Source organism: Hypanus sabinus, chromosome 6 (assembly GCF_030144855.1).
Source record: "Hypanus sabinus isolate sHypSab1 chromosome 6, sHypSab1.hap1, whole genome shotgun sequence".
NCBI lineage: Eukaryota > Metazoa > Chordata > Chondrichthyes > Myliobatiformes > Dasyatidae > Hypanus > Hypanus sabinus.
In genome coordinates this window covers 154,665,251-154,688,834 of record NC_082711.1, presented here as the reverse complement: position 1 = coordinate 154,688,834, position 23,584 = coordinate 154,665,251, and the positions used below count along the sequence as shown (strand labels likewise).

Genomic DNA, 23,584 nt, shown 5'->3' with positions numbered 1-23,584 from the left:
TAGGGATAGTGACAACATCAGAAAGAAGTTTATTACATGGCTAAAAGAGATTAGAGGGATACAGAACAAACATAGGGAAATGGGGCTAGCTTGGTGGGGCACCACAGTTGGCATGGATGAGTTGGGCCAAAGGGTTTATTTTCCATACTATTGTTCTATGACTAGTGGATCTTTGGAACTTTTAGCTTCCACTATCTTTTGATGTCTGAATATGTTTTAAGGTAGCAATAAATAAAATCTTAAAAAGCAATGGGGTGAGAAGTTATGGTAATAGACAAGACAGAACTGAGAAAATAGTCAAGCTCTTTTGGACTGCTGGACCTCTCCTGCTCCCTGTATATATGTACTTGTAGCCATTGACTTTGTTAGGTGTTCTTCAGGTATTTTTCCTGAAACATTTACTTTCTCCTTCAACAGGTACTTTCTAGCATTTTCTTTTTATTTTCAGATTTCCAGCATCTGAAGTTTTTTAATTTTCATTTTGAATTTACACGTTTGAGCTTAACTGGTAGGAAATGACATTGATTGCCCTTCATTGTAACTAGAAAAGTGTTTATACACAATACATTTGCATGAGTTTGAGAGCAGAAATACTGTTCTTTCTTTGCAGGGGCCATGGGATGCAGGTTGTATGTGTTGTATAAAGACCACTACAAAATTGGAATAAAACTGGGTCTTAAAATTACTGCCTCAAATGCAATCTTCCCACTGATAGCTTGTAATGATCTATTACTAAGTTTACATTTGTTGCTAGAATATCATTAGTGATGCGCTACCAGAACATTTATTCCAAAGTTTTGTGAAACTGTAATGTATTTTCAGAAATGACAAGAGTTTGGGACAAGTAGTATATCCCTCAGTTAATTACCAGCAAATGCAATTATTTCTAGATTTGTGTAGCTATTGGAGACTTCTTTGCCGAAACTACCAATTGTTTAGTTGCCATATAATAAACATGAGAGATCCTGCAGATGCTGGAAATATTAAACAACACACATAAGTGCTGGAGAAACTCTGCACTCTCCACTTATTTTAAACTACTTCTCCCCTTTCTTTCCAGTACTGATGTAAGGTCTTGGCATGAAACATAGCCAGTTTCTTTCCTTCTATAGATGCTGCCTGACTTGAGTTCCGGCAGCACTTTTGTGTATGTTGTATTGAATATAGAATTGTCTTAAGCAACCAGACAGTTCTAGATGTATTACTTTTTAAGTTTTATTTGTTGAAATTGACAAAAAAAAAGTGTACTTCGTTACACCAGACATTACACACTTACTTTTGTACAAAACATCAGCTGGTTTAGTACATCACTATATTCGCAACCTTAAGTTTCCAATGAAAAACTTTTTAGAATTTAAAACACCATGAACTACCTTGATGGTAAGTTAAATGTGTGTGCCGATTCATCAAATAAAAGCACTGGTAACACATATGTTACTGAATAGCTAGGAAATCTTTGTCTTGACACTTCAGTCATGAATTTTGTAAGACTTTAGCTTTGCTACATGTTCAAATTGTACTTCCTAGATGTCTTCTACACTTAATATATTAAGTAGAATTGTCCATACATCTAAAATTGAAATGAGGCATGCATGCTTGCTTAAATTCACTGCTTCCACCATTTCTTATTTTCACCAAGGCCACATAATTTTAATTGTTTAGAGATTTTTTCACCAAATATAAATACCTTAAATATATGCAAACTGGAGCTACTACTTTAAGATCATTGAACCAGTTGCAAATAATTTTAACTTCTGGTGACTTAATTGGCCCAAGCCCTAATCATGCTTTTCTTGGTCATGAACCAAACAGATAGTTCCTGCTTTAAGTTTATGGCAGTCGGTTGTTAAAAGTTAAGAGATGAATTATTAAGACTTGTGTTTTCAATCATAGCTTCTGCATTGGGCCCACTAAGCTACTGTAACTATGACTGTAACTAAGCCAAAACAATGAATGAATAGGACCATTGTGAAAATAAAAATTGAATTACAGCAAGGTGTATTATTGTGTAGTTGATCCCATTCTTGGTGTCTTTTAGTCCTGAAAAATTGCTTGGAGCAATCATTGTGCCAGTGAGTTTGATTGACATTCAGTACAATTGCTGACAGATGGTCTCTCTTAGTTTGGCTCACTTGGAACCCAGCTTTTAACAAGTGGTCCTAGTCAACCAACACTTAGTCTTTAAGTACATTTATTTGAATTAAGAACCTGGTGTTGCAAATTCATGATCTTCAAATATTCAAGAACACATCCTCCAAGATTTGAGGTGAGTATGCAACATAGACACTGCATGTTGTTTATGTTGTACTGTTTTAATATTTAATTTGGTATTATGATCATAACCAACATCTTGCTTCAATTCTTGGCTGGAGATTGTATGCCACATTGGAGTATATACAGTTATGTTGTATCCCCAAATATATAACCAAAAATAAAACATTAAGAATTTATTAATATTAGAATCTCTTCCCCATCTCTTATTTTCAGATTGTAACTTGTTCTGGAACAAGTTACAATCCTTTGTTGCCTACTTCTAGCACTGCATAACAAAGCCTCAAAAATGTGCTACTTTGTGTTTTTTTAAAAATGTGAATACAAGGGGATTTTTAGTCCTAGCCATTAAGAGAAAAATGAACAGAGCTGGCATTATACTGCTTCAAGGTGAATCACTAAAGTGAAGAGATCATTTGAAATTGGTAATTTAGTTTGTCATTAACAAGGTATGTAACAAGTACAGTAACAATGTAGTATTAATAACTCAGATGAAATCAAACAATGAGAAATCTTTTAATTACCTCGAGTGTAGAAGTCAAGAACAATCCCATGTAAGTTAATTCTCTATTCCTCAAGATTTTTTTTGAATAATGTAGACTTTTTACTTCTGGCTTTCAAGATTGCACCAAATAGTTTTGATATTAAGAATGTTAATTGTGACTATTTTTGTACAAATTTGGTGGTAGGGTGTGGTAAACTCTAGCTGAGTAATTGCTCAAGTTTTGCTACATAATCCAAAATGGGTTCTCTTTAATTTGGGATATTGTTTTAAGCAATGCATACTGTGAAAAATTGTAATTCAAATAATGTCTTATACTGAAAGAAGCTCCACTACTGTATTTCAATTAGTGTTTGGGTGCTAATAGTCACAAATTTTCCAGCAAATGGGAGCTCGTAAGCAAACTATATAATTGTAGGAGAATAAATTTTCAATGTTATTTATTGCACTCTGTCAATTGTAATCTGCTATTTGAAATGGGTACATCAGTTAGTACAGTTAGAGGACATTTTTAAAGGCACCTGGGTTCATCCATTGATACTCCTGTGGGGTAGTGAACTGCTCAGTCAACTACCTCAACTGACAGCACTTAAGCAAACAATGGAACCTGGGATATTTCTCTTAGATTGGTGTTACTCTACTTGTGCATTGCAATATCCTGTTCATTCTAGCAAAGACTATCCATTGGGTATACAGCATGGCAAAGGATACCAATTAAAGTGATTTCTCATTAAATGTAATGGCCAAATCACAAGCAGTTAGATTAGATCTATATTCCTAAGTGTTCAAGGAACTGGTACAAAAGAGATGAGACCAAAGGTAGATCAGCTATGTTTGACATATTGAATAGCAGGGCTGGTGCCAGATGGTCCTGCACCTATTTTCTAATGTTCTTTTATAGCCCTCAGCTACAGTCATTTGATTTTTAGCTGGATATAAAGAACCAAATGAATGGAACACCACAGTTATCAATTGAGAATTACCAAATGTATAGTCATTTATGGATCTCACAACTCCCCTACTCTGGGCTCAAGGGCAAAGCACTGCTCTAGGAAGGCTTTTATTTTAAGACCAAATGATTACTATAGCAAGGGTGGAAATTTTACAAGATACTTAAACAATATTTTCATCCTTGAGCTGTAAGTACATGACCTTCATGGAATCTGTGAAGCTGATTCAGTCTTTTTGTAGCCTTGCCTAATCACCAGTTTTGCATTGAAAAATGTAATGCATGGCAATCTTTATTGCATCCACTGATCTAATGATTTGTGATTTGGTAATAGTTGCCTCTGCAGTTTGAATTAGAGTATTTTTTGACTTTCATACCATTGGACATGTAAATTTATCAATGTGAAAGTGGCAGCATAAATTAAATTAGCACCTTGTCATTTCAAAAGTGGATATTCACTGTTTTGCTAAAATTCATTAATTCTACTTCAATAGAAATGTGTAGTAAACCTAGAATTAGGTATCATTTAATATCCTTTGGAAGTTTTAATTGAAAAGTATAGGAAAAAAATTCTACTATACTGACATGTTGGTTTGTCATCTGAAAATGCTTTAATATAAAATGTTCAAGAGTTAACAGTACTTTCTCTCCCTCATCCATCCCCACAAAAATGAATTGCAATACAGATAAGTTCAGTGGAGTATCTTGAATTATACATAATTGTACTGCAGTGTCCAACCTGAATTCTTTAAGGTCATATTCCTGAGTAAGTCTGACATCGGTGAATGTTTCATCAATCCTTCCCTTTGGTTTCTTTTTTTACAAGGAACAGAATATGAATCCAGATACACCATAACTGGAATGAAAGCAAATCTTTTAGTTAACTGCTCTGCAAATGACCTTTTTAATTTAAAATAACATTTATTTTTCTTACCTCTACAGTCATACAAAGAAATCTTCCAGAGATCAGAAATGATGTTGCAAACCACTGAAGTTTAAGAGGCAGCATAAAATTATTTGTTAAAACTTGTTTGTGGTACCCGTACAACCAAACTGGAAGAACATGTAATCCACTGATAGCAAATGCTCCCAGTAAGCTCTTAAAACCTGTAGATAGAATATTGCACATTTTACAATGGTATTATTAAATCTTGGCTATAAAGATAATTTCTGAATGGATTTCAACAATGCATCTGATTTACCTCACTTGATTTCTTTAATCTGCAAAAGATCCAATGCAAGTCTATCTAACTTTGCATTGAGAAACCAGAATAATGCTTTAGCTGCTAAAAAATTGGTTAATTCCAATCAAAGTCAAACCAGCTTAAGGCTGTATCAAGGAAGGAAAATGGGATAGGATATTGAAGGACTGGATGAGGAGTTGGTAGCAAAGTAGTTTGGATAAACAGTCTGAGCGGCTAAACTATTTTTGGAGAGCAGTCTCTCTTTCATCCTATTTCTTTTATATTTCAAATGCTGAGATGATACCTTAGTGTTACATGAACTCTGTCAACTTGAGCTGTCTGTCTGTAGTTTAACCTTGTATGTGTGCAGTATTTTAGGTTGTACACCCCCACAATTCTTGGTGTGCTGACAAGTCTGCAATTACTTTCTTCCTTCTCTTTCAGAAATAGAATATTGCACATGTTTCTTCACTAAGTCAACAGCAAATTCTTCGATCTGGCAGCTCTGGGAAAAATTACTGAGATAATTCCAAATGATCAAAAATGGAAACAATCAGCACCTAGAAACTAATTTTTCCGCTGCCATTTTTTAAAAACATTCATGTTACCTGTTAAAGTTCCTCATTTGCTGAATTTTAAGTTCTTTGTGCCTTAGCTTTCTTAAAACTATGAAAATGTATAAATAAACTATCTTACATCTGTCATTTTCACTTTTGTTTAAAACATCTTTTTATTGTTTTAAAAACTATACTAAGATAGCGAATTAATATCAAGTAATAGGAGGTGTCTGTTGTCTTGAATCTTTAACCAAAAGAACTAAAGCTCCTATTTGGCAGCTTTTGACAAAGGACAAAGAAAAACAACTAATAAAAGCTTGAGACTGATATAGTGAGCACAATGCATTAGTAAGCCTAGTGTACAGATGAAATTTTAAAAGTGGAAAGCAGAGGATAAAAATTAATGGGCAAAATCATGAAAAATTCCAAGATGTTCTAAGAGTATATGAGGAAAGAACGTGTCTACTGGGAACCCAACATAGCAGCTTTAGCAAATACAAAAGGGTAACTGAATGAATACATCTTGTCATGTTGGAAGGAGAATGATAAGTGTAGGAATAAATTTTTAAAATTTTATTAAAGGGTCCAGTGTCTGTAAATAAAACCTGGCAGGGCTGTTAAAATGTCTGTAATGTTTGTAAACTGGGTAAAAAAGGAGGAACTAACTTAACCTATGTCTACAAGTAGGGGGCTGATGGACAGGATGGTTTTTGATGTGGTTCTGTTGTTTACTAAGGGAGAAAGCAATAGATATAGAGCAACTATAAGCTAGTTTAAATTCAACAATAGTTAAGCTGGTGGAAACAATTTTAATAACCTTAGCATTTATAAAGGCACAGGTGAATCAAGGAGAATCAGCAAGGTAACAAACAAAATGGTAGAGGAACTCAGCAGGCCAGGCAGCATCTATAGAGAAGAATAAACAGACCCTTCATCAAGATTCAACCTGAAGCATGAACTGTATGTTCCTTTCCATAGACTGTGCCTGACCTGCTGAGTTCCTCCAGCAGTTTGGATGTATTATTCTGGATTTCCAGCATCTGAAGAATCTTCAGTGTTTATGAATTAGAATGGTTTTGTTTAACAAATGTCATGTTACATTGGTCTAAAAAATTATTTGAGGTGGTGAAGCGTACTGGGTATAGAGTATTCTAAGTGGTATACATGATTTTAGCAAGGCATTTCACAATATTGGCAGATGGGGCAATAAAGTAGAAGCTCAAGATCCAAGGGAAAGCAACAAGTTGGATTAAAAGCTGACCTAGTATTAGGAAACCAAGTGAAATGGTTGCTAAGAATTTTAGTGGTGTTTGTGGTGGGCTAAGGGCTGTACAAAGCTTCTTGCAAAAGGATTACAATAGTCAGAGTCATAGAGCACCAGTCATTTAGTCAAGTAGAACCAGAGGGGATGAATGATACTCGAGTTGGCAGTATGGTTTGTTAGAAGTTGGGCCTAGGCTACAGAAGATATCAAAGCATTAGATAATTTAAACAAGTTGCAAATATCCTAGTATTACATGCTTTAAGAAAAAAAGGTTAAGAAATTTATGGGAGTGCATGTTCAGAAATCCCAGAAGGTAGTAGGATGGCTAGATAATGGTGCCTTAAAGTAGACAATACTTTATTGGATAAGTGGGTGTGTGTGGGGGGGGGGGGGGGTAACTATGGCCCTGGAGGGAGTTAAATTAACTTTAAATCTCTCTTTAGCCAGCATTGACAGTAGGCCAAGCAGCATCCTCCTGTGTCATAGATATCTTAAAAAAATTCAAATTCACTGCAGCTTCCCCTCCTTCCCATGAACCCCCTCCCCTCAAATTTGTAAGAGTCTGGTGCTACATTCACAAATAGAGAAGAAATAAGTGGCTTATTTCTGATCTATGTGTTTATTTAAACTTGGTAACATAGCCTTTACCAGCTGCAATTTGGGTTCCAGCCATCATTTCTTGGCTTAAGAACTTGTATTTTGGGATTCCTGTGCACATGTGAAAATCTCAGACTTACTAAGCAAACTGCATTCCACCACTTTAGTACCATTAGTACCACTTTGTATCAGGTACTGAAAGTGAATACTGTATCTTGGAATATAGTGTGCTGTGCGATGGAAGCATGAATACTCTGAACTGAAAATCACAAAGAATACTAAAATTTACACACTGCAACCTGACAAAAATAAGTTGTTGGTTCAGTATAAACTCATTTTTATAATGCTACTTGTGGTTACTTTATACCAATTAGTTTAATACTGTTCAATCATTGTAACCATATTTTTAAGGCTTGTCCTGAAGTCCACTTAGATTTTTGTCTGAATTTATTCAGAGTTCCTCAGCAACGCTGCTCTTTAGCTGTCTGAAACTGTGGAAATTACTGTTGGTGTCACTCTAGTCTTTTCTCTCATGAACAGAGGGGTAATTCTTCTTTCCTTACTCAACAGTTCCAAAGGCCAGCAGGACTGGGAGTGGCATGAAATGGAGAAATCCTTCCATGAATGTGTACTGAAATGCCTTGTCTAAACACTTGTATCATGCCCAACAATGATGAAAAGGTCATTCCAGATATGAATGCTGCATTTGTTTTCTACTGCAAAAATGTAGAAGTATTTCATCTCCTAAAATCTGGTAGATTTAACCACCATGTGTCAGTCTTAGAAACCCAAAAATGGCCCTTCCAAGTTGGTCCCAATTGCCAACATCAGTCCCATAACCTAAAACATTACAATCCCTGTACCTCTCCAACTATCTTTTAAAAGTTGTTAGTGTACATGATTCAATCACTTCCTCCGGCAACTTATTCCAAATTCATACCATCCTTGAGAAGGCTGCCGCTCAAGTTCCTATTAAATCTTTACTCTCTCACCTCAAATCTCTGCCCTCTACTTGGTGATACCCTAACCTTGGGAAAAAGACAGTATGTTCGCACTATCTGTGCCCCTCATGATTTAATAAGATTAGTCTCCTATGATCTAAGGAATAAAGTCCCAGCCTGTCCAACCACAGCCTACAACTCCATCCCTCAAATCCTGACAAATTATCACAAATGGGGTGCAGTTGCACTGTGGCAGGCCGGTTCCCCTCCACCACCATACTCAACAATTTCTTCAGACACAAAAAGTGTAGCCATGGGCCAGCTACGCCTGCTTTTTGTTGACTAGATGGAACAGACCATATTCCACTTGGAGAACTGTGCTCAGTTCTGGTCACCTGACTACAGGAAGGATGTGGAAATATAAAAAGAGATTTACAAAGGTGTTGCCTGGATTGAGGAGCATGCCTTATGAGAATAGGTTGAGTGAACTCGGCCTTTTCTCCTTGGAGCAACAGAGGATGAAAGGTGACCTGATAGGGGTGTATAAGATGATGAGAGGTATTGATTGTATGGATAGTCAGAGGCTTTTGCTCAGGGCTTAAATGGCTAACACAAGAGGGCACATTTTTAAGGTGCTTGGAAACAAGTACAGAGGAGATGTCAGGGGTAAGTTGTTTTTTATTATAAAAATGCAGAGTGGTGAGTGTGTGGAATGGGCTGCCAGTGACGGTGGTGGAGACGGATACGATAGGGTCTTTTAAGAAACTGCTGGATAGGTACATGGAGCTCAGTAAAAGAGGGCTATGGGTAACTTTAGGTAATTACTAAAGTACGTACATGTTCGGCACAGCATTGTGGGGCGAAGGGCCTGTATTGTGCTGTAGGTTTTCTGTTTCCAAGTTTTCCCTGGTAATGCCCCCCTCCCAACTGTTTCTGCATTACATTGATGACTGCATTGATGCAGCTTCATGCAGCCATTTTATCTACAGTAAATTTCATTAACCTTGTCTCAAACTTTCACTTTGCCCTTAAATTCACTTGGTCTATTTCTGATACCTTTCTCAATCTGCCTCCCATCTCTGAAGACAAATAGTCTACAGATAATTTTATAAACCTACTGATACCCACACCTCTGATTGTCCCTCTTCCCATCCCGTATCCTATAAAAATGACATTCACTTTTCTCAGTCCCTTTGTCTCTGGAGCATTTGTTCCCAGTATGAGGCTTTCCTTTCCATGACATTAGAGATGTCCTCCTGCTTTAAAGAACTGGTTTTCCTTCCAGCACCATTGATGCTGCTCTCAACTGCCTCTCCTCCATTTCCCAAACATCCATGCTCACCCCATCTTCCTGCAACCTTAACAGGAATAGAGTTTCTCTTGGCCTCGCCCAACATACTCTGCAGCTTCCACTATATTCAACAGCATCCTACATCCAAACATCTTTACCTTCTTTCCACCCCCACTCCAAATCTCTGCTTTCTGCAGGAATTGCTCCCTCCAGGATCCCCTTGTCCATTCATCTCTCTCCATTAATCTCCCTCCTGGCACTGAATCCTGCAAGTGGCAGAAGTACTACACCTGCCCGTTAACCAACTCCTCACCTCCATTCAGGACCCCAAGCAGTCCTTCCGGGTGAGGCAACACTTCCCCTACAAATCTACCATGATCATCTACTGTGTTTGATGCTCTGAATGCAGCCTCAGCATTAGTGAGACTGAATGTAGATCGGAGGACTATTTTGTTGAGAACCTCCACTCCATCCGCAAAAAAACGGGAGTGGCCAACCACTTTAATTCCAATCCCCATCCATTCTGACACATCGGTCCGTGGCATCCTCTTCTGCCACGATGAGACCACTCTCGGGTTAAAGGACCAACAGCTCATTTTTCATCTAGGTAGTCTCCAAATGGATAATATGAACACCAATTTCTCCAATGTCCAGACATTTTATCCCTCTCCCTTTCCCTCCTTCAATTTCCCACTCTGGCTTCTTATTTCACCTGCCTATCACCTCCCCCTGCTGCCCTTCCCCTTCTCTTATGGTCCACTCTCCTCCGATTCTTTCTTCTCCAGCCCTTTACCTTTTCCACTTATTACATCCCAGCTTTGTACCACTCACCCACCTACATGGCTTCACCTATAACCTTCTAGCTTGTCTTTCCCCTCCCTCCTGATTCTTACTCTGGCATTTTCCCCCTTCCTTTCCAGTCCTGATGAAGGTCTTCAGCTTGCAACACCAACCATTTATTCATTTCCATAAATGCTGCCTGTCCTGACGAGTTCCTCCATAATTTTGCATTTAGCATTGTAACAAATATTTTCTGTGCTCTCTCCAGTTTATCGTCTTTCCTTTTGTAGGGTAACCAAAACTAAACACAATATTCCAGCTGCAGCTTCATTATTTTCCTGTGGCCAAACCATAGCTCTTAGCTGTTTAAAGTACTTGATATTTCATTTGAATATATTAAAAAACCAAACTAGTGATGAAGGTATAATCAAAGGGGATACTAGACATTCCTTCAGATATATAAAGTGTAAAAGAGAGGTGACAGTGGATATTGAATTGCTGGAAAATGATGCTGGAGAGGTAGTGATGGGGGACAACAAAATAGCATATGAACTGAGTAAGTATTTTGTCAGTATTCGCTGTGGAAGACACAAGCAGCATGGTGGAAGTTCCATATGTCAGATATCATGAAGTGTGTGAAGATAAAGAGAAGGTTCTTGGGAATCAGTTCATGTTGTGTACTTGGATTTTCAGAAGGCCTTTGACAAGGTGCCACACATGAAACTGTTTAACAAGCTATGAGCCCATGGTATTACAGAAAAGATTCTAACATGGATAAAGCAGTGGCTGAATGGCAGGGGACAAAGAATTGGAATAAAAGAGAACCTTTTCTGATTGGCTGCTGGTGACTAGTGGAATTCCACAGGGGTCTGTGTTCGGACTGATACATTTTACATTATATGTCAATGATTTGGATGATAGTTTTGTTGCAAAGTTTGCAGACGATATGAAGATATGTGGAGAGGCAAGTAGTTTTGAGGAAGTAGAGAGGCTACAGAAGACACCTAGATTAGGAGAATGGACAAAGAAATGGCAGAATACAAAGTGTATGGTCATGTAATCTGGTTGAAGAAATGAAAGGATTGACTGTTCTAAATCGAGAGAAAATACAAAACCCGAGATGTAAAGGAACTTGGATTCCCTATAGATTAGTTTGCAGGTTGAGCGTGGTGAGGAAGGCAAATGTAATGTTAGTATTAATTTCAAGAGGACTAAAATATAAAAGCAAGGATGTCATGTTGCAACTTCATAAAACACTGGTAAAGCCTCACTTGGAGCATAGTGAGCAGGTTTGGGCCCATTATCTTAGAAGGGATGTGCTGAATCAGGAGAGGGTTCAAAGGAGGTTCATGAAAATGATTCCAGAACTGAATAGCTTGTCATGTGTACAGCATCTGATGGGTCTGCATTCACTAGAATTCATAAGAAAGAGGGGCAACTTCTTTGAAACCTACCAAATGGTGAAAGGCCTTGATAGAGTGGATGTGGAGAGGGCGTTTCCTATGGTGTGAGAGTCTAAGACCACAGCGTAAAAATAGATGGGTGTCCTTTTAGAACCGAGATGAGGTGGAATTTCTCTAGTCAGAGCAGTGAATCTATGGAATTCATTGCCACAGGCAATGTCTAGAGGCCAAGTCTTCATGTATATTTAAGGCATAGGTTGATAAGATTCTTGATTGGTCAGGGCATGAAAGGATATGGGAAGAAGGCAGGAGATTGGGACTGAGAAGAAAATTGGATCAGCCATGATGAAATAGTGGAACAGATGCAGTAGTCCAAGTAGCCTAATTCTGCTCCTATATCTTAGGGCCTTAAAAAGTCTAGATTTCTACTCCCCTTCCTTAGATTATGATGCAGTTCTGCAGTCACTCCTCCCATGACAGCAAGGTTCTCTGCTGACCCAAGCAACATTTGTCTCTGTAGGCTCTTTGTCCTCTGAGATGCTCATAAAAAGGGAACAAACACCCGTTGTAGCAGGTATGGACCATATTGGTACCTATTGATTTATTACCATATCTTCAAAGGTTCATCGCCCAATTTTAAGAAAGAAACATCAGTTCAGTCTTCACTAACTGGGAACCTGGTCCAATTTCTTGTACTCAACTGCTTTCATTGCTGGGGAATGACAGTGAAGGCTTTGAATAGAAATAGTGCCTGTCATAGCTGGAGTTTGATAAACTTGGACAAGTGGTGCGGCCACATGGCAATTAGACAGATTAGAGCTGAATCTTGGCCCGCACAATGATTGTGGGCTCCTCGTACCAATTGCATCATGTTTTAACAGACTGCCTGGAGCCTGACTCCCCATTTCTTTGTCTACACAGCCATAAATTACTCTGGGAACAACCTCCATCCCTGTCTTTAGTAATGGTGCAAGTTTTCAATCCCAAAAGGATATCAGCACAGAGCATCACATCACTCACTCTAGTGCACTTAACACTTGACCTCACAAGCAATCTCTCCAAATCAAGACTTGGGCTGTTTTGTTGCTGGATTCGTGACAGTTTCCTACCACAGCAGTAAAATTAGTAACTGATCTTACATGCAATGCCTCATTGATCCTTTTTAAATCAATGATTTTATTAATACCCCCTGGGAACACATCCTGTTTATAAGCAAAATAGTATGGAATGCATGGATTTCCCAGGGCTGAGTTTTAGCCCAGGACAGCCAATTTTGACATAACAGGGTCTAACAAGCAATCCCAGCTACCCTACATCAAATGTGCAAATAGATGGAAGCAAGAAATATTTCCTTATTTGTACATGCTGCTTTAGAACAGCAGAGATATAACAGAACTTAAACACAGGTTTGCTTTTTACTGTTACCCAAATCTAAAGAGGAAACGGCTTATTTAAGTACTGCAACAAAAAAGTAAATGTGGTATCAAGGGACAAAAGAACTTATCCACTTCCACTTTCTACCTACACCCAGTTCTACAGAGAAACCAGTTAACTGAGTGGTAAAACTATTGTACAACATCACCAATGCTATTTTAGGGTACAAAAACTTGACCACAAACTGTCTTTTTTACTTCTTGTACACTAGTTTGACAGAAGAAACAAAATTGATTTTAAAAAAGTGGTATATCAAAGGATCTTGTGTTTAGCAGATGGACTGAAATTTAAGAAAACAAAATAATTCACCATTATGTACTCTGGGTTTAATTTAAATGGAGAAAGGCCCATGGATAAAAATTTGATTCCACATCTAATGAACAGTTTATCCTTTTAAGACTATAAATGTGTTGACCCAAATTTTGAAAATCGAAACTATAAAATGCAAAATTCTGCTCGTGAAGTTGTACAGCCTGCATGAATTCATAGATTCTGTATGTGAAATTAATCACTATTTTAATATTCATTTAACTTGTTACACATGAAATATTATCTCCAGTTCCGCCAAAATTCAGTTTATCATTGTAATAGGGTTAAATTTTGCTCTTCCCCATTCCATTAAAGATTTAGCTGCAAAAGTAGGTTAAGAAAACCAATTGGCTATGCTTCCATTGTACAGTAATGTCATTGATCTACAGGTATCACTTCTGTTAATAGAACATTCATTTGTGATTATTTCAAGTTCATTGTCAGACACAAATGGGGTATAAATGCCATGAAAATGTAGCTTATTACAGCCTTTTGGTTTTAATAAATAGTAGTTGATGTGGAAACAATGAGGAATTTTGTCTTTAACTTGATTCATGCTGCACTTTAAACTGATACCATTCGCCATTAAAACTTTCAGAACAGGTATAAGTGCACTTCATTTTACTTAGGCTAGCATTTGAGGCAATGAATCTTACAATACGGTCAGCAAGTTTGCCACTTCCCTGTGGCTTTTAAAAAAAAAGCATCACTCAAATTATCAGAGTGCAACGTAAATGCCAAAGCAAAGCCATTGAGCTTTAATTTCAATGTACATATATGTCACCCTGAGATTCATTTTCTTGCAGCTGTACTCAATAAATCCAATAAACACAATAGAATCAATGAAAGACTGCACCAACTGGGCAGACAACCAGTGTACAAAAGACTGCAAACAGAAAGAGAAAGAATGATAATAATAAATAAACAATAAAAAGAGAACATGAGACGAGTCCTGGAAAGTGAGTCCATTGGTTGTGGGAACAGTTCAGTGATGGGGCGAGTGAAATTATCCCCTCTGGTTCAAGAGCCTGATGGTTGAGGGGTAATAACTGTTTCTGAACTTGATGGTGCAAGTCCAGATGCTCCTGTACCTTCTTCCTGATGGCAGCAGCTAGAAGAGAGCATGTCTGGGGAGGTGGGGGCCCCTGATAATGGATGTTGCTTTTTTGTGACCCAACAGACAGGGCCACATCTATTTTTGTTGGATTTTCCATTCAAGGGCATTGGTGTTTCCATACCAGGCAGCCAATCAATTATATATCTATAAAGGTTTATCTGTTTTAGATATGCCAAATCTTTGCAAAATCCTAAGGAAGTAAAGGTGTTACCATGCTTTCTTCATAATTGCACTTATATGCTGGACCCATGTAAAAAAAAACAAATGAGTGGTATGGATTAAACGAGACAAAAAAAAGTACGGAATGTTGGGGCTAGGGGTAAATTAGAATATTGGTTTCCATATAAGAGAGAAAAAATAAAGTGTGGGTTAAAGATCAGATTTGAATAGAATGAAGGGAAATGAAATTTACTTTTCCTCCAATGTGGCTCAATAAATGAAAATAAACTCACACTGATCAGCAGGTAATACGAAGTCCCAAGTGCTTTCCTTGTTCTTAGAATCCTTGGATTATTAATTTTTAGATTGAAGTTCCTTTGTTAGTCTAATGAACAATTAAGTATAAACTCAAGAGAATGAATAGCAAGATGCTATATTTACAAACTAATGCCCAAGTAATGCAAAGTGACAATTGTGATATATTCTTCACAATTCGTTAGCCTATGCACATTTCAAAATAGATTTCCAAGGTATTTTTCTTCCACAAATATGGACCTTATGCATCTGAATGCTCCACAAAATATCCAAACTATCTCCAACAGCTGCCTGACAAATGGAGGAACTACGAGTGAACTACATTTTACATGAATAAAGTGGCCACTGAATTAGGCACAGGAGAGGAACTGTAGCCCATCCACTTCAAGGTTTGTTTTATATTCAGGGATGCTCTACACACCACTGTTGTAACACATGGTTGTGTGAGTTACTGGCACCTTCCTGTCAGCTTGAACCAGTTCTTGCCATTTTCCTCTGACTTCCCTCATTAACAAGATGTTTTTGCCCAAAGAACTGCCACTCACTGGTTTTTTGTTTTGATTTTCTCTGTAAATTCTTGAGACTGTTGTGTGTAAACATCCTAGGATATCAGTAGATAGTGAGGTTCCCAAACCACCCTGTCTGGCATCAACAATCATTCCTCAGTCAGAGTCAGTTAGATTAAATTTCTTCCTTATTCTGACATTTGGTCTGAACAATGCGAGAACTTCTTCACCACGTCTACAGCTTTTATGCATTGAGTTGTTGTCACATGATTGGCTGATTAAATATTTGTATTAATGAGCAGTGGCCACTGATTGTATGTTAAATAAAATCAAATTATGCATCTCAGAGCTCAATAAAACATCATGAATAGAGACTTCAGTTACCATTGCTGAATTAAGGAAACTCAACTGTGGCTCAGTTGTATGGGAAAGCTATGACTATGCACTCAAGTTCTTAGCTATAATAGCTGCAGATGGTGAAGAAGATGGAAATTATATAGTTATCTGTCTGGGTATGTCCTTGTGGTCATCTAAAGATCAAGAATGGCAGGTACCTAGAGGAACTATATTAGTACAAAATGCTGGAAGTGAAGTTCTGTTCCCTGAACCTCCTTCTGTCACCATCCAGGCACTTAATGAGTCCTTCCCTGTGAAGCAGTAATTAACTTACAGTTTAATTCAATACACTTAATGTCATCTCTCCTTTTGAGAACCATATTGGGTGACTCAGCAGAGGTGTTGTGCTCGCATGATTCTGGATAACCATGTACTTTAAGTTCCCCATCACTTTAAATCTCCAGCCCACTCCCACACTGGCTGTGTCACTGACCTCTTGTATTTTTCTAATGATTTGATATGAACATGAGCAGCATAGCAGTTAGCATGACGCTATTACAGCTTAGTTCGGTTTCTTTCCACAGTCCAAAGACATACTGACTAGTAGGTTACTTGGTTGTTGTAACATGTCCAGGGATTAAGTCAGGGTTAAATCGTTAGGTTACTGGTGGCATGGCTGAAAGCCCATAAGGACCTATTCCATGCTGTATCTCTGGTAATAAATGAATGAGAAATGGAACCTCATACTCTATCTAGACATATTACAGTCCTTGATACTGATTCAGTAATTTCAAGTAACTAGTTTTTCCTGTTATGGCACAACTAGCCAGTTAGATATACACGACCATCCACGTGAAACATTTACTTAGTTTTGTTTACTCCATAGATGCTACAGATGTGCAAAAATTTCCAGCAACTGCCATGTTCTGTATTTGTGTTCCAGCACACTTTCTCACCTATTTAGCTCTGATAAAAGCTCATCAGTATGAAATAAAATACTTTCTCTTTACAGGTTTCCAGCATTTACTTAGAGGGCAACACTCACAGTATACTTTATAACTCATATACACCAAGACTGAGAATACTTTTAAACTACCTTATTTTAACAATATATTCCTGTAATGAAAGGAATCCCATAAGAAAATGTGTTTTGTTTGAAAATAAAAGGATTCTCAATTCAAGCAAGAGTTTTCAGGAGAGAGCAGAAGGCCTGATAAAAGTAATCCAGTCACAGACAACTGATACAGTTTAAACATTCCATGTACTTCCTCAGTGCCTTTTATTTAGCATCTGTGGACAGATATGCAAGCTTAGTTTTAACAACGAACCCTCAGTTCTGAGACATCAGTGAGGACTCACACCATACTCTCCCAAGCATGAGATAAAACTGTCTGCAGGTTAAATGATTTGACTCTGGTGAAGTGTTTTATACAGAAACAAGCATCTAATCAGATGGTGAATTATACAAAACACTCTCCCGACGATGGGGGAGTCTAAAACCAGATGACACAGCCTCAGAATATAGTGGCGTCCCTTTAGAATGGAAACGAGGATGAATCTCTTTAGCCTGAGGGTGGTGAATCTGTGGAATTTGTTGCCACGCCACAGGCAGCTGTGGAGGCCAAGTCCTTATGTATATTTAAGACAGGAGGTTAATAGATTCTTGATTGATCAGAGCATGAAGGGATACAGTGACGAGGCAGGAGAATGGGGCCGCTAGAAAATTGGTGAAATGGCAGAGCAGACTCAATGGACCAAGTGGCCTAATTCTGCTCCTATATCTTATGGTCTTGTACACCAAGTGGTATATTTGTTTTAAAAGATTCAAATGCTTACAGTTCCTTTCACCTGGGTTTCCAGTAACAAGTTTTTTCCACACTGACACCGAAAGAGACCCTGTCTCATTACACTGACCATGCCTAAAATTCCAAATTGAAACATTCTTAATCAAATGTCTATGGTAATTGACAGCCAAATTTAAGGTGAAATTTTCCACCAGTACATTTCTAATGTTAAATTTAATGTTAATTTCTATTGTTAAAGGTTCTTAATAAAGTAATTAACCTACCATTTGACATTGTTTTCCGAACAAACCAAGGACTATTTTGAAATTTCTTCTTCCAGTCACCTCCCATGGAGCCATGTGTACAAACGAAAACCAACCATTCAAGGCTACTTATAAAATGTCCCCACTGGAAAAAAATAAAACAAGGAATTTGTCTGCAATTTTTTTTCATTCAAACAAGACAAGCTTATAATTAGGTTATTTTTCCTGTTTTCGTGATGGCTCTTTCCTGCATCTGAAATTGATGGATAATCAAACTGAACATCAAGTGCATCTTCAAGGATGCATTTGACCTATCTCCAGCAGTTCCCAATTTCAAATTTAAAGCATTCATACTTCAGAAACTTGTGATCTCCTAGTTTAACACTTGCACTTTTTCTACATGTTTGCATACTTTTTCCTTCCAAGTAAAAATTACCAACTATTCTGAATGAGCCATTCACTAACCTTAACAAACCACTCTACAACCCCTCTTCACTCAGAGTTGGAATGTAATGTTGCACAAAAGATTTGCTGAAGAAGTGAAGAAACTTATCCATGGTGGTAATTTTATTATTGCTATTAAATAGCCTCTTGGTTTTCTTTCTTGCAATGGAAGGCATCCTAATATCTCAAATCACACCTCATTATTATAGCTTTAAACCCAATAAATAATCACAATAAAGCTACAGCAATAAATTCTTCCTTTACTTGTGTATTTCCTCATTCTATGCAACCATATTGGAGGAAAAGTCAATTGTAATGTGCTATACACAGTCATTATAACAGCTAAAACTATTTGTGCACTTACATCATAGAGCAAGCTCCACAACATGCTACGCCCAATGTTGTCGATAACCACATCAAACCACGCTCCAAATTCAGATACCTGATTTAACCGACGTGCTGCAAATCCATCAAACCCTGCAACGTTTGAAACATTCTGTAAAATCGTGGAAACTTTATATCTCATGTAAATACATAGAAGAGCACAAGTACAATTTAAGTGTTTAATAAGATCACAATTTTGTACATACCATTATACTCCCGTTGGTGTGGAAAGCTTATGTGCTACAAGATTTCAGCATTACAGTGCTCATCATGAAAGCTATTTATAAACATATGCTACCGTTAAACCACCCGATTACTGTATTTTCTTAGCTGCACTCTGTAGTTTCTTCCTTTTTTTGCCACCTATTGAATACAGTAGTCAATACGAGTTTAAATCCTTGTCAATAACCAGCCTAAATTAATTAGTAATAAAAAACACCATTTAGCACAGAGTAAATATTAATCTTCTGTACAAACAGCTTATACCCTGCTGTTATAAGGTTATTGAATTGTCCATGTTAGCACAATAACATGGACTCTTGGCCTAACTTAACTCATTATGATCTTGCACTCTCTCTCTATAACTGTATTCTGCATTGTAATATCATTTTCCCTTCTATCTCAACGTACTACTATCATGAAATGATCTGTAATGGTCGGCATGCAAAATAAAGTCTTTCACTATATCTGTGACAATAATAAACTAATTTACCAAGATGTCTAAAAGGAAGTCCCCAGCTGTCAAAGGATCTGCAAGTTGCATCAAGTCAACTTCAGTCTTCTTAAAATCAGTCAGAACACCAAGAAAGAATCTGTTTTTTCCCCCAATACCATCAGTTACAGAGATAAAGAATTGTTTTCACTTAAAGACACCTTGGAGAAAACAGATCCTGAGCCTCATGTCAAGACAACCTAGGTCAAAAGCTCCAGGCCAAAGCAAAAAGCATTTTCATTGGAATAAAAGAGAAGTTCCCACAGAAGGAATGATAAAACTTTTGCTGAAATTTGTGAATCATCAGTACATTAATCCTTGTGTTTAAAAATAAATTCTAAGATGTAACATCCTGCATATCGGATAAGAAGTCCAAGAACAGCATTAAGTCAAATTCCAGGTGGTTTTAAAGTTTCCTTTGCTTTTCAGGTGATCATCTCATTTCAACAATGTACAAGCTGTCAGCTGACTTTTCAGAGTTAAGTGTCCAGTCAAATCTCCAAGAACGTCCTTGGTAGCAATGCTTGTAAACCGTTAACTGAAGACTTCATCTTGGGTTCTTTCATTTTGCCTCCCTTTACAATCGAGCAAGCAGTGGTGGCAGACTTAAAAGCTAAAGTTAGTGTATCTATAATATATCAATGTACCTTTATAAATAATCAATAGGTCCCACATTCATCCTAAATCACTGTTAACCAATAGGTTTACTGGTGTATAATTTTGGTCTTCAGCAAGAAATGATAAGCCAAGCCTCAAAGTAGCCACAAAACTACTGCAAAAGAAAATATCCGCTTCTGAATTGTGTGCATTAAATTTTTATGTATTATCAATATCAAGATAAACAGTAAGATATTCATCCACTAACATGCTACATTACAATTGGTGGCATACTGAGTCACAGAGCCATATTGGTTTGTTCTTTTCTTTCACCAGAATTCATAAGCAGGTGCTGTACTTGCATCTGGGAAGGGTGAAAATCTAAAGTCTAAGATTTGTATAAGTTCTGCTAGACCATAGTATTACAGTTTACAGAATCAGAAGGTTGAAGTACTATTTAGAATATTGTGTGCAAATTTGAACATCCCATTTTTGAATAAAATGATGAGTAAGAAATTTTTAAGGAACGACTTTCAGTTCCGTAACACAAAAGACAAAAAAAAATGTAATGCATTAACTCAAACTGAACCATCAGGAAAGCTCAAATCACAATCAGAAAATCTGCAGATGTTGGAAATCAAAGTAATATGTACAAAATACTGGAGGAACTCAGAAGGCCATGCAGCAGCTATGCAAAGAGTAAACAGTCGATGTTTTGGGCCAAGACCCGTAATCAGGACTGGAAAAAAAAAGATTAGAAATCTGAATTGAAGCTTAAATGCCCTTTCTTAGGAGAACAGAATATGAAAATAACCAATATCTCAAATGTGATAGTAAAGGATTAGCTTTATTTGACACATGTACATCAAAATATACAGTAAAATGCATCATTTACAACAACAACCAACACAAATGTGCTGGGAGTGTCAACATGCTTCCTGTGCCAACATAACATGCCCACTACTCACTAATCCTGATCATATTTTTTTGGAATCTGGGAGGAAAGTCACATGGTCATGGGGAAAATGTACAAACTCCTTACAGGCAGTAGCAGGAATTGAACCCCGATCAATGATTGCTGGCACTGTAAATGTTGCAATAACGCCTATGTACTGTGCAGCAACATTAAATAGAATTACAGAATATAAAACCTTCATCTTGAATAAACTTGGTGAAAATATCAATTAAGTATTTGACATATTCAAATAATGAAAATCCATGTACACAATTCAAAAGCATTAAGAACACATGCACAAAAATTAAATCTCCCAACAAGCAAAAACGTTACAATGTTTGCAGTACTCTGAGCTCAGCAAAATGTAACTTAATATTACTTGCCAGTAGGCACTGTTAACTTTGCTTCAGTTCAGTGTGGACCTCTGATCAAAAAGTCTAAGACAAGAAACTAAGTAACACATTCTCTTTTGTGACGAAACTAAGTAACGGACATGTTCCCAAGCATACAAATTATATCTGCCAATACTGTAAAATGTAGACAAGATTAATAGTTGATAACTTTAGCAATAAGACTTGATAACAAATTCTTCCTCAAGACCCAATTACAGTGAAATCTTCTTTAAAAAAAATTACTTTGGATATAAAATCCACAAGCATTTTAAGTACTTAAAATTGAACCACCACTAGCTAAAGGGAAGTGTTATCTTTATTATTAATAAAAAGGAAGCTTGGGTATTACTAACATGAAACTAACATGTGACAACTTAAAATTAAGAGAACTCACAACATCTGTTCTGATGCCCAACCAAGGAAACCTTAGACATTAAAGCAACTTTATTCTAGATTTTTTTCCCCTTCTTCCAATGGATAGTCTTTTAAAGACGAACACTTACCATCAAGAATTATAGATGTCACATAACAGGAAATAAACCATACAGGGTGATTGAAGGACCACCAGCTAACCAGCAGCAGGGCTAATCTCATGTAACCTGAAAACAGAATCACTCAGATTTAGTTAAAGCAGACTATGTCGACATAACAAACTTCTCACTGCCCCAACCCACATACTGTAGATTTTAACTTTTCATTACACAAAACATCAAAATATATATTTCCTGAACATTTACTTAAGTTTGCATTGAAACACACTTTTCACCATCTTCCCTTTAAAGTCTGACCAAGTTACAGAATCATCCATGGCTGAAATCAGTCAGCCATCTGTGTTAGTTCTCTGTCAGACCAAACCTGGCTCCTTCTGCAGAAGCCTTCCAATTTTCTTTTCCCCTCACCAGATAATCATATGTCACCATGAGTTTTCTCTTGAAGGCAACCTATGGTCATAAATGATGGATAAACAATAGGTTATTAAGTTCACACAGTGTTTCAGTTTACAAGCCTATTGTACTATGTTTCATATGATTTGTACGCTCTGTAGTTTTGAATAGCATTGCAAATTTAGAACATCTGAGGCCATGCAGAAATTGTTCTCTGAAATACAGCAGGCCAAGTTTCAACCTCAATTTCTGTCACTGGTTAGAAAACAAGGACATACATTTGAAATTAAAGGCTACAGATACAATTGGTTTTTTTAAAAAAGTTTCTTGTAATGTGTTTCCTACGAACACAGCCAGAACCTATTAGTATAGAGGTAGTGCACACTGATGAGAACATAGTATGTGTGTTCTTCATGCTTTGATTACTCCAATTGTACAGTGAATAAACAGTTACAAAATGTCCATGAACTCCTGAAAAATTGCTTTATATTTAAAACCATACAGACATGGGAGGAAAGCAGAATTTATTGGTTAGAGCAGAGGAGAAATCAACTCTAACATTGATAGCTTGGGAGATGTTAATTAGTGAACAAATCAATCCATTTGCTACCTCAGTCCCATTCTCACAGTACAGTTGACCACTCAAGAACCCATCCTAGCAGTATGTTCAATGATACTTTATATGGTTTCAGGAAGCAACTCCATTTTTGTTAAGTTCTCAAATAAGTCTTGCCAGTCCTGACAATATTAGACCACAAGACATAGAAGCAGAATTAGGCCAGTTGGCCTATTGAGTCTGCTCTACCATTTGATCATGGCTGATCTATTTCCCCTCAACCCCATTCTCCAGCCTTTTCCCCATAACCTTTCACACCCTGGATCCAAAGATCCACCACCCTCAGGCTAAAGAAACTCCTTATCTGTATTCTAATAGATGTCCCTCTATTTTGTGATGGCGCCCTCTAGTCCTACACTCTCCCACTGTAGGAAACATCTTCTCCACCTCCACTCTATCGTGGCCTTTCAACATTCAATAGGTTTCAATGAGAACCCCCCCCCCCCCCCACATTCTTCTGAATTCCAATATAAATTGGATTATATTCCATTTGACACTTCTACCCACTGGGACCAGTCTTTCCACAGCCTAACAACTACACTGCCAAGTTTGGTGCCATTAGCATCACAAATCCCAGCCTGCCAATACATCACATACTGCAAAAAGCAAAAAGACCTGAAGCACTGTTCCAAATTCTT

General features: G+C 37.3%; 1 protein-coding gene across 4 annotated transcripts in view; it reads right to left on the bottom strand.

Moving 5' to 3' along the window:
* Positions 1-4,310: 4,310 nt before the first annotated feature.
* si:ch1073-145m9.1 (CDP-diacylglycerol--glycerol-3-phosphate 3-phosphatidyltransferase) overlaps positions 4,311-23,584 on the bottom strand; it is an 85,342-nt gene continuing 66,068 nt past the window's right edge. For all 4 annotated transcript variants that reach the window (XM_059973244.1, XM_059973242.1, XM_059973241.1 and 1 more), the window contains 5 exons: positions 21,950-22,045; positions 18,771-18,883; positions 17,984-18,107; positions 4,657-4,829; positions 4,311-4,578 (listed from right to left, as the gene is read on the bottom strand). In XM_059973244.1, the coding sequence (XP_059829227.1) occupies positions 4,516-4,578; positions 4,657-4,829; positions 17,984-18,107; positions 18,771-18,883; positions 21,950-22,045 (569 nt within the window). In that variant the 3' untranslated portion in view covers positions 4,311-4,515. The remainder of the gene's footprint in view (positions 4,579-4,656; positions 4,830-17,983; positions 18,108-18,770; positions 18,884-21,949; positions 22,046-23,584) is intronic.